The sequence below is a fragment of the Ascaphus truei genome, chromosome 19, assembly GCF_040206685.1.
Source record: "Ascaphus truei isolate aAscTru1 chromosome 19, aAscTru1.hap1, whole genome shotgun sequence".
Lineage (NCBI taxonomy): Eukaryota > Metazoa > Chordata > Amphibia > Anura > Ascaphidae > Ascaphus > Ascaphus truei.
In genome coordinates this window covers 604004-616458 of record NC_134501.1, presented here as the reverse complement: position 1 = coordinate 616458, position 12455 = coordinate 604004, and the positions used below count along the sequence as shown (strand labels likewise).

At 46.0% G+C, this 12455-nt stretch overlaps 1 protein-coding gene across 1 annotated transcript in view; it reads right to left on the bottom strand.

Annotated features, from left to right (window-relative positions):
* The window catches only part of ITFG1 (integrin alpha FG-GAP repeat containing 1), a 300241-nt gene that overhangs the window by 245376 nt on the left and 42410 nt on the right, over positions 1 to 12455 (bottom strand). Inside the window, exon 6 of the mRNA XM_075576274.1 lies at positions 2207 to 2301. Coding sequence (XP_075432389.1) covers positions 2207 to 2301 — 95 coding nt within the window. The remainder of the gene's footprint in view (positions 1 to 2206; positions 2302 to 12455) is intronic.

The following is a 12455-nucleotide window of genomic DNA, read 5'->3' as shown; positions in this document are numbered from 1 at the left end:
GGCAAGTAAAAACATAAGGCAAAGGGAGGCTCTGCCCCGGAGAGCTTACAATCTAAGTAGTTGTGCTTGTTTTTATTCTCCTCGGGTCTCATGAAACTCTGATCTGGTTGCATAAATACAGTACCTTAAGGACCGGAAAGGACACCTCACATCCCATTCATTTGAATGGTGTCTTATGGGATAACGCCGTTAAGTAAAAATGGACCTACGTCTCTTATGCTGTAAAGGCGTCTTCCTCATCGCTGGAGAAGATTGGTCCTATCCAATAGAATGGAGCAGAACTATATTCCAACATTGGAAATCTTTTTTTATATGTATTAGCCCTTATTCAATAAGCGATCAGTGTCTTGGTGCCCACCTGTGGCACTGAAAGGGTTACATTTTGTGCTCACAAAATATTTTCCCTATATAACTACCCTGAAAGAAAACATTACAAGTATTCAAAACTATTTAAAAGATAAACTTTTTGGGAGGTCACAGAACAAATCACTAGCGCTCAGGAGAAACAAGGAAGAGCAGAAAGTTTATAGGTAGTCAGGCAGCAAGACATTCTTGCCCATCGGCATACATATGTCAGTGTTCAGGCGCAAAACGAATATCACTGTGAATTTGTCGAGTAGTGCTCTGCGCTCCGCAGACACCTCTGCGCTCCGCAGTCACCTCTGCGCTCCGCAGATATTGGTTATTTTCATTCCTAACTTTCCTGTTCATATTCACAGTGCACCAAGCAATATAAACAATAAGCGGAACCTATACGCTTCAGCAGACTCCTAGGGAGCATAACGATTATAGTTGTAAAATCTAATGTTGGTAATAAAACTGCCAGATAGAACGCAAAGTAAACGAAAATTTAAATTAAAGATATGTGGTCTGTAATAATTAAAGCAGACACTACAATTTTTGGAACCTCAGTTGCTTGTACATAGTAAAGTTAAAGGACCAATCCAAGCAATATCCTAAATGTGTGTTTTATTTTAAATATATATTTACATATTTTAAAATAAAAGATGCTTGGATTACCTTTATAATAGGGTCAGTCCCATATAGCATTATACTGTAGTGTATATTGAACACAACAGCAAAATAACTCATCTTCTTGACCATTTGAATGATTTTTTTTTTTTTTTAACTGAAGACAGGTTTATCAGCTTTATAAATTGAAGTCTGCAAGTAAAACTGCAAAATGAGTAAAGACAAATATCCCAGAAGACTCAATACCTGCAGCTATTTAAGTACAAGCTACGAATACAACGTGACTGAAGAAAGAATGCAGCAAACATTGCAAATGTGCAGTAATTATGGCGAGTTCGTTAGCACAATGGCGACCGGTTCTTAGTCACTTGAAAAAAATGTTTTCACACCGATGTTTCTCTAAAGCAAGAAAACTTTTAGCCGAGTTCAAAATCAGGCATGTAATTGTGACAATAAAAAGGTCAAATGAATGCAACGTGTACAAAAATAGGACTACCATTTGAACCACTTCACAGCTAGAGTGGCTAGAAATGGCGAGGTGGGATTCTGCTACAAGGATGGGCAAGATCGCTGGTTTGAAATCCGAACTTGTCAAAGGTCATTCAAGTTAAACTTCTGAGTGAACTTTGTAACACAACTGAAACAAGAACCAAAACACAATCCAGAAAACCTGCACACTTTATAATGGTGTGATTCAGGGGCCCAATAAAAAAATCTAATTGGGGGGTGGAGTGGCGGAGGCGACATGACATAATGACGTTACGTGGTGGCGCGTTGCTATGTGATGACGCTGTGTCACGCATCGCCATGATGACGCAGCGGCACATGATGCCGTGATGCAGATAGAGGAGGGCTGCTCTTTAACAGAGCCCCGCTCTCTCGCACAGCAATCAGTTTCATTGCTGAAGGCGAAGACGGCGGGGCCTTTTTAAGCGCTATAGCAATTCTTGGGTGCAAATGCACCCTGGCATCCTTCCTGGTTGCGCTACTGGTGAGATTGTCTCCACGGCTTTCCTCAAACTCAAAAATATCTAAGAGGGGACACATCAGAGGAATCTAAACAGAGGGACATTTCCACACTTTTAGTCACTCTGCAGAAAGACATAATTTGAAAACATATCTGCAGACATGCCTTTAACCCCACTGGGACCATGTGAGGGCCACAGGTCATTGTAGTCTTTGGGTTACATTTCAATGATGTCTGTATTCATACATTTGTTAAATAGTTACTTACCGGCTGTAAAATCTGCAGTCAAATCTATAAATGCGTGCGAGTGGGGCGAATACATCTGGCTCTTAGTTTCCAGTGTTGAATTCATTGTTAAATTCCTAAAAAAAAAAAAAAAGCGTAAATTGAAGACACAGATACACTGTTCAATTATTTTAAAATGTTTACAGATGTTGACACAATAAATACTAAGAATACTTCTGGAATCCACATTAGTAAGTCCATCTCAAAACAACCACACTTGGAATTCTTGATCTTCCATATTTCTTTACCTTTGAGTTACTTTCTCAGAAACAAACAGCAACAATAGGAAGAGAATACGTTATTTGCAGTATATTACAATTCCACTGAAGTCAAATTAGAATACAGAATAACACAATCAGTGTTAGCAAAAAGGGTGGAAATCATGCTATACGATGGTATAATGGAGAAAGAAAAAACAAACAAACAGGGTACTTGCCCTTCCAAGTCACAGCTATACAAAAATAATACGTTGATAACATAAAACTTACCGTTAAACATGTATAGATAGCCCTGGTAGGTTTGGGCTATTATTCTGTCCTCCTCCTGTGCAATAATCCCTGGTAAGGGCAGGTAACCAGGAGTAAATATGGGTTTTCCCTACTCACTGTAATTTAGTTGGTCAGAAAAGGTAGTGCTCATGCCTTGTGTCAGTCAAGGGCATAGGGGTGGGGCTACTGGGTCTGTACTAAATGAATTACCACTTCCTGTTTTAGAGAGTTCCTCTCCAGCTTTGGGAGAGGATAGTCGGTTCCAGCAAGCTGCCAGGGCTCTGGTACGCTTGAGGCCCTCCCTCTGGGAGAGGGGAGAGATATTCCTCTTACTCCACAGGGGGGTAAGGGAAGAGCAAGGACAGCTCCTAGGGCTCTGACTAGGAGTGATGTCCAGTGACATCCTGAAGGTGACAACCTTTGATTGCTGTGTGCTGTGATAGAGACTGTGCTGAATCAGGAAGGACCAATAAAGAACATCTGCTTTTATCTATACAGTACCTCCTGTCTGAGAGTGGAGTATATTGGGAGGAGGGGAATACAACTCTTTTGCAGGTACTCCATCCCACACAACTGGGGGCTGCACAAGATGGAGGCGCTGCACCAGTAAGAAGAATTCGGGCACAGCCCCAGAAGCCTGTCCTGTTATTCCCCATGTCATCGCGGGAGACTCAGGGCCTCCTGTTACCAGCAGGTATGCACCAACAAGATCCATGTAACCAGAGAGCTAGTTCCCTTAGGAGACCCTATGTGAAATTGGGGGGGGAGGGGGGGAAACACAGTTACACATGCTTAAGGTAGAAAACATCCAAAGTCTTGAAATAACCCCACTGCAATTAATTGTACACATCCAACATAACTAACTGCTAATGAGAAGTTACTAATGATGCAAAAAAACATTCTCTGATATATTACATGTTTGAGCTTTGATGTATACCTAATGTACTGTAAAGTATGTGACAACATTGTGTCACGTAGTAAAAGCGCCATCAATCCTCTACAAGAGTCTCTAGATGCTCAGAGATACAACCAATAAAATTCAAAGAAAACTATAGCTGCCAGAGGTTACCAAAGGCTACAACAAACTTACAACAACGCACAGTTTCAGAATATACAATAGAGAACCATTAAAAGTCTCATACCATACAAGGATATACAGTTGTGTGAAAAAGAAAGTACACCCTCTTTGAATTCTATGGTTTTACATATCAGGACATAATAACAATCATCTGTTCCTTAGCAGGTCTTAAAATTAGGTAAATACAACCTCAGATGAACAACAACACATGACATATTACACCGGGTAATGATTTATTTAACAAAAATAAAGCCAAAATGGAGAAGCTATGTGTGAAAAACTAAGTACACCCTTACTGCTTCCATTGGAATTAAGATGCTAAGTAGCAGACAGGTGCTGCTAATCAAATGCCCTTGATTAATTGATCATCAGCAAGTGTGACCACCTCTATAAAAGCCGAAGTTTTAGCAGTTTGCTGGTCTGGAGTATTCAGGTGTGTGTTAACACAATGCCAAGGAGGAAAGACATTAGCAATGATCTTAGAGAAGCAATTGTTGCTGCCCATCAATCTGGGAAGGGTTATAAGGCCATTTCCAAACAACTTATAGTCCATCATTCTACAGTGAGAAAGATTATTCAAAAGTGGAAAACATTCTAGACAGTAGCCAATCTTCCCTGGAGTGGACATCCCAACAAATTAACCCTAAGGTCAGACCGTGCAATGCTAACAGAAATTGCAAAAAACCCAAGAGTTACATCTCAGACTCTCAGTTAGCATGTTAAATGTTAAAGTTCATGACAGTACAAGCATGGCTTAGGTTTGGAAAGTTGCATCTGAACAAACCACAAGACTTCTGGAACAATGTCTTTTGGACAGATGAGACCAAAGTGGAGATGTTTGGCCATAATGCAAAGCGCCACGTTTGGCGAAAACCAAACACAGCATATCAGCACAAACACTTCATACCAACTGTCAAGCACGGTGGTGGAGGGATGATGATTTGGGTTTGTTTTGCAGCCACAGGACCTGGGAACCTTGCAATCATTGAGTCGACCATGGACGCCTCTGTATACCAAAGTATTCTAGAGTCAAATGTGAGGCCATCTGTCCGACAGCTAAAGCTTGGCCGAAATTGGGTCATGCAACAGGACAATGATCCCAAGCACACCAGCAAATCTTCAACAGAATGGCTGAAATAGAAAAGAATCATGGTGTTGCAATGGCCCAGTCAAAGTCCAGACCTCAATCCGATTGAAATGCTGTGGCTGGACCTTAAGAGAGCTGTGCATAAACAAATGCCCACAAACCTCACTGAAGCAACGTTGTAATGAAGAGTGGGCCAAAATTCCTCCACAATAATGTGAGAGACTGATAAAGTCATAAAGAAAACGATTACTTCAAGTTATTGCTGCTAAAGGTGGTTCTACAAGCTATTGAATCATAAGATATACTTGTTTTTTCACACATGGCTTCTCCATTTTGGCTTTATTTTTGTTAAATAAATTATGACACGGTGTAATATGTCAAGAGTTGTTGTTCATCTGAGGTTGTATTTACCTAATTTTAAGACCTGCTAAGGAACAGATGATTGTTATTATGTCCTAATATGTAAAACTATAGAATTCAAAGAGGGTGTACTTTCTTTTTCAAACCACTGCATACATATATAGCAGGGTCCTCCTGGTGCCCTGTGTCCCCTTATCTCCCGGCGCGGTCACGCCAGCAGCGGAGGCAGGAACAGGTGCGGACGGCACTGCGGGGAAGTATGAGCGGCGATCAGCTCGGCGGAGGCTCCGGCGGCTCCCTCTGCAGGGCGCCGCCATCTTGGATTACATTGTGCATGCGCGAGGTTCCGCGCATGCACAGTCGTAGGCGCGCGAGGCACTAATTAGGTAGCGGGCTCTGTGGGGAACTACAAGCCCCATAATGCAAAGGGGCATTATACCACATGGCGCAGATCAGCCAATAGGGCTGCAGCAATCCCCTGCTCTCTACATTGATACATTTCGCGCGCTGCATCCACGTCAGTCGGAGCTGGGACAAGGAAGGGGTAGGTTGTGTGTGTAGGGGTCTGTGGTCTCGATGGCACTGGGACCGCAGCCTTAAGGTGGTACCATCCACGTGGGACCCACCCAACGTAGAGGCTGAGGCGTCGCGGGTTACGGCACCGGATCCGTGGATCCTATCATCCGCAATACAGCATCAGAGCGCCCGAGTGTGGACACACCCAGCAGGTACCCAACAAAGTGCACCAACTCACTCTTACACCTAACTGGGCAGCGCTGTACCATACATTGGGTTGGGGTATTGACCTTGCGGACACCGGGTTGGTTGGGTGCCCAAGGGCCTGGAGGCCTGAAGGGTAGTTGTACTTTATTAGTGACATATAGTAAACTGTTATGCTTTCCATGTGTATATTCTTTATTGTCCTGTAACGGGGTAATTCCACACAGTAGAATCCCGTACAGGTTGAGGCGCTACCGAGCTCCAATTCAAGTACACCCCAGGTTCCCAGCAGTGGAGGCTCTGGTTTCCTGTGAGCCATAGGTATCGCATCGCACAACATACATCTCCCAGGGGGTGGGGGAAAGTGCGTTACACATACATACATACATTCACTTATTATATACAAGCATATACTCTATGTATTCTACTGCAAAGCAGATGTGACACCACCAGATTTTTCAAACTGCAAAAGTGTCTTATTTTGCACATTTTGTTTTGTAGTGTAATAGGATTGAAACAGGGGGTCTCCAGAGTTGAACCAGGTTTATTTCAGCTCCGGGTACCCCCTGATTCCGAGATATTCACCTCCGTAGTGGGTGCCTGAAGCAACTCCAGCTGGGCTTCTTTCCCCCCCTCCTCCCCAATGTTACATGTATGTCTTAATGTGTACTCCTACCATCAATTGCAAGAGAAATTATGATTTAATTAACTATCGGGGTATGTTTCCTTGAGCTGAATAGACAAACCCCTCCCTTAATTGTTAGTGAAGTGGCTGTGTTTTAGAGTATTTAAGACCATCCATCTAGGCTGTGTGTCCCATCTTACAGTACGTGTCACATTTAAAGTGTCTGGTAGAGTTAATTTTGGAGTTGCAATTGGAGGTGAAGATTTGAGGAACATCTGGACTCTGAACACCAACTTTGCAACTGTGAGAACACTGTTCTCCAACTTCCCCACTCCCCCCTCCACCATTATTTATACACCTTTCTTCCATCAACTTCTTTACCTCTCAATAAAAAACACCCACAGAAATCCTCTATTCACAACCTCTATCTACTGTACTCCTTCCTGCTGCTGGGGATCTCCCCTAGGCCTGAACCCAGACATACACACCTGATCTCACCCATGCCTCTGTGCCATCTCCTCCCCTGTAAATTGTGTTAACCCTCACAATTTAATACTGACTAACCTTAAAACTTGCCCCACAAACCAAGCAACCCAATAGCCTGCACTCATGGTTACTGTCCTACACTCAGTCACTCCTAATACCCATTGTGACCAAGCACTGCCATCTACAGCACTTATTCCCTCACCTGCTGTCTCTTAAATTTCCCATCAAACCTCTTAGATTGTAAGCTCTTCAGAGCAGGGATTTCCTTTCCTATTGTCTGATTTTGATGCACTTATTGTATTATTATAATTCCCTGTACTGTATTCTTTGTGAAGCGCTGAGTACACTTTTGGCGCTATATAAAGACATACATACATATCCCATCTGTATTATATTTCCTGTATTAATTTTGTATTGTAGTTTGTAAAAATTATAAAGCGCTGCTGGGCTCTAACAAATATATATATATATATATATATATATATTTATACGTTACCGTTCCAAGGATTGGTAAACAAGAGACAGCAGTCAATGTTGAAAATCAAAGTGTATTAGTGACTAGCTGAGAGACCCGGCGTTGCCCGGGATGTAATGTTCCCGCTCCTCTCTCTCTCCTCTCTCCTCCCCCCTCTCTCTGTTTGTCCCCCATTCACATCAATCCAGTCCCCCCCCTCCCTCCTTTACAGCTCTGTTTGTCCCCCTTTACAGCTTCATGCAGTGTGTGTGCGTCAGTCATTGTGTGTGCGTCAGTCAGTCACTGTGTGTGTGCGCGCGCGCGTCAGTGAGTCTGACGCAGAAACACAAACACACACACACAGACTGACTGACGCACACACACACAGTCAGTGTGTGCGTGTGTGTGTGCCTCAGTCAGTGTGTGCGTGCGTGTGCGCCTCAGTCAGTGTGTGTGTGCGGCAGTCAGTGTTTGTGTGCGCGTCAGTCAGTGTGTGCGTGAGTGCGGCAGTCAGTCAGTGTGTGTGTGCGTGCGTCAGTCACTGTGTGTGTGTGGGGGGGGGGTGTGTGTGCGCGCGCGCGTCAGTTAGTGTGTGTGTCAGTCAGTGTGTGTGTTTGTCAGTCAGTGTGTGTGTGTGTGTGTCAGTCAGTGTGTGTGTCAGTCAGTGTGTGTGTGTGTGTCAGTGTGTGTGTGTGTGTGTGTGTGTGTCAGTCAGTGTGTGTGTCAGTCAGTGTGTGTGTGTGTGTGTGTGTGTGTGTGTGTGTGTGTGTGTGTGTGTGTGCATCAGGGTGTGTGTGCGTGTGGCTGTCAAGGGTTGTGTGCGTGCGGCTGTCAGGGGTTGTGTGCGTGTGCCAGTCAGTGTGTGCATGCGTCAGTCAGTGTGTGTGTGCGTGCGTCAGTCAGTGTGTGTGTGTGCGTGCGTCAGGCAGGGTTTGTGTGCGTGCGCCAGTCAGGGTTTGTGTGCGTGCGTCAGTCAGGGTGTGTGCGTGCGTCAGTCAGGGTGTGTGCGTGCGTCAGTCAGGGTGTGTGCGTGCGTCAGTCAGGGTGTGTGCGTGCATCAGTCAGGGTGTGTGCGTGCATCAGTCAGGGTCTGTCTGCGTGCGCCTGTCAGGGTTTGTGTGCGTGCGTCAGTCAAAGGGCAGACGCGGGGGGTGTGTGTGAAGGGCAGGCGTGGGGGGGGTGAAGGGCAGGCGTGGGGGGGCTGAATGGCAGGCGGGGGGGGTGAAGGGCAGGCGAGGGGTGAAGGGCAGGGGTAGGGGGGGTGAAGGGCAGGGGTAGGGGGGGTGAAGGGAAGGGGTAGGGGGGGTGAAGGGTAGGGGGGGTGAAGGGCAGGGGTAGGGGGGGTGAAGGGCAGGGGTAGGGGGCGGGGGTGAAGGGCAGGGGTGAAGGGCATGGGTAGGGGCGGGGTGAAGGGCAGGGGTGGGGGGAGGTGAAGGGCAGGGGTGGGCGGGGGTGAAGGGCGGGGGTGAAGGGCAGGGGTGGGGGGTGAAGGCAGGGGTGGGGGGGGTGAAGGCAGGGGTGGGGGGGTGAAGGCAGGGGTGGGGGGGTGAAGGGCAGGGGTGAAGGGCAGGGGTGGGGGGGGGTGAAGGGCAGGGGTGGGGGGGGTGAAGGGCAGGGGTGGGGGGGGTGAAGGGCAGGGGAGGTGAAGGGCAGGGGGGGTGAAGGGCAGGGGGGGTGAAGGGCAAGGGTAGGGGGGGTGAAGGGCAAGGGTAGGGGGGGTGAAGGACAAGGGTAGGGGGGGTGAAGGGCAGAGGTAGGGGTGAAGGGCAGGGGGGGTGAAGGGCACACACACACACACACACACACACAGACAGAGATCCGAGGAGGCTGCTTGGCCCCCCCAGCGGGCGGGGAGTTAAGGTAGCGCCGGGGAGTTAAGGTAGCGCCGGGGAGTTAAGGGAACGTCGGGGAGTTAAGGGAGCGCCGGGGAGTTAAGGTAGCGCCGGGGAGGTAAGGGAGCATTGGCGGCTGGGGTAGGAGGGCCGTGCCGCGCTTATCTTCCGTGTTTCCGGGAGCCGGTTGAGAGCGAGGGGGGAGGAACCTGCAGTTGGCGGCAGGGGCAGGAGGGCCGCGCTTCCCCTCCGTCCGGGAGCCGGTGCAGGGCGGCGCACGTGATGGGGGGGGGAGGACAGAGGGGTGTGTGTGTGTGTGTGTCCCCTTTGGCCCGTTACTCCGCCTCAGGCCAATGAGAGGTGTGCGGGGGCGGGCGGCCCAAGGGAGCAATCTCATTGGCCTGGCCCAAGGTCCAATGGGATTGCCCCTAGGGACACAGGGAGACACACAGGGAGACACATACAGACATAGCCACATAGGACGCTTTCAGAAATATATAGTAAGATAGCAAAAATACATCCAGAAACCCAACGTTTCGGTCCTACAGAATGGGACCTTCCCCATTGTGGTGATTACCTAGTCTATAGTCTCAAAACCAGCTTAGCCATTACAACCAACCTCACACTGATGATACCCATCAAGGTTGAAACATGTCTGTGAGTGGGTTTAATGCCTTTGCATCTCATCCCAGCCTCTGTCTAAAAGCTGTGTTTAAAACAGCATGCATTGGCTTGAGGATTTGCTTGTGTAATACGAGCTTGAGACAAAAGGTGGCACTGAGTGCTCATTTGCATGTCATTTCCCAGAATCCCTTACTGCAGTGGAAGCGCTGTATGCTGGGCGATAATGGGGAAAGACAGGGTTGCAGACCTGTCTAAGACATGCAAATGAACATACAGTAATATTTACAGTTGCTTTATGCTTTACTGTGGAGGGTTTTTGTCACTTTTTTTACCCACCATAACCTTAATAATTATATATATATATATATATATATATATATATATATATATATATATATATATATATATACACACACATACATATATACATACATATACACATATACACATATACATATACACATATACATATATATATATATATCTCCACAGTGGCAAGAAAAAGTATGTGAACCCCGATCATAATTACGTAAGTTCCATAGTTTTTCCATGATAACCTTGAATAAAAATTAATCTTTTCTTAAATATCCAGTATATAGAGATTAGAAACTTTCGAGTTTGGTCTTCACCATACAGGTGTGTGGAAACATGTCATGCCACGATCAAAAGAAATCTTTGAGAACCTCAGGAAAGCAGTTATTGATGCTCATGAGCCTAGAAAGGGTTACAAAGCCCTTTCTAAAGATTTGGGGCTCCACCAATCCAATACACTGTCAGACAGTCTACCAATGGAGAAAGTTCAAGACCATAGTAACTCTACCCAGGAGCTGTCATACTAACAAAATCTCTCCAGAAACAAACCTAACCCTAACCTTAACACTAATCATCTAGGAAGTTACAACCCTAGAATAACATTCAACGATCTGAAGGTCACTCTCGCCTAGCCTAATTTGAGTCTTCATGACTCAACTATCAGAAAAAGACAGCACAAGAATAGTGTTCTTGTCTATGTGTGTGTGTGTGTGTGTGTGTGTGTTTAAATCGTAAAAACAAGATCATTTTAAGTTCATTGGAACTTCTTGGCACATTAAGATTCCCTGTTTGCAACTTTTTCACAGGCAAACAATGTTCACAACGCCAGCTTTTGGGTGCATTTACTCAAGCCTCCTGGGCTGCAAAACTGGGGCAAATACATACTTGTCAAAGAAAAGTAATCATACTGAAATCAACTGGAATTTTTCTTTGAGAAACCTGATGCAATTCTTGTGTCCCAGTTTTGCTGTTGCTGTGAGACGTCAGTAAATAACCCCTTTACGCTGGAGACTAATCTTCAATATACAACTTTTGGAAACTGCCATTGACTTGAAATACATTTACTGGAGCGGTTCCCGCTACTCCTTTCTCTTTTTTTACCCCTGTGGTTCTTAAAGTACTTACGGCTGAAGGCAGCACCGGTACCATCCGCAGCAGGGGAAAACTAAACAGAGTGTTAAATCTCCATCAGTCACGCGGCCAATAGGAAGGATATTCCCATTTTATACAATGCAACATGAAAAGAAAGTTAACTCTTGATATACAGTAACGAGGGCAGGGTTTGGGTTTCTGTCATGGACAGCTTGGGGAGATCAAGGCTTTTGTTCCCCATGTCATAGATTTGTATGTGTATGTGTCCATAAAAAAAATGTAACAACATCATGTCAGTTTTATACTTCTAAACTTCCTGCAAGGTGTCTTGTAGGCTTGATCTTTTTCTCAATGGGCCCTCTTAAATCTAAGCACATTCAAAGGTGCCATGCGCCAGTTCAATTTCTTAGGGGCCTCAGAAGGTCAAGTGTTTGTCAATCAAATATGTTCTTTACTGTTATCTCACCCTGTCCTTATTATAAGAGAACCAATAACATTATGGCTGTACAATAACTTGCTGGACCCACAGTGACAGTACACAAAAGGAAACATCCAGATGAAATCAAACCCCATGTGTAACTTTATATTTGTATTTAATACTTATAGGTGACAGATACGGAAAATATCCATCAACCTGATGAGACCCCTTACGGCTAGCTCAGACAGGGCGCTACGTCTGCTTACTAGCATTCGCGCCCCCCCCGCGCACTCCTGCAGCCCAGCGATCTCTGCTCAAACTGCAGGAGTCAGGTCGCGGAGTTTTGGGGGCGTGGCGGGGGCATGTAACGAACGCGTCATGGAGCTGGTTCGCCTTTATTGGCTGAATCAGCTCGCGTCACGCGACTGTAGCCCCAAATTTCAATTTGGGTTGTGCTGGCAAAATATCGAAGCGACAACGCTGCACTTTGCCACCGGTGGAGTTTTCAGTTTGAAAACTCCCACCGCACAACCCAAATTTGCGATGGACGTGCGCGCTGTGAGGATTCGCCATTCCGACGGTTCTGTCCCCTTAACCTGTCCATCAGGATTCGCATGCGGAGTGCGCGGGCTCCGTCTGTCTCTGTGGTTTCCGT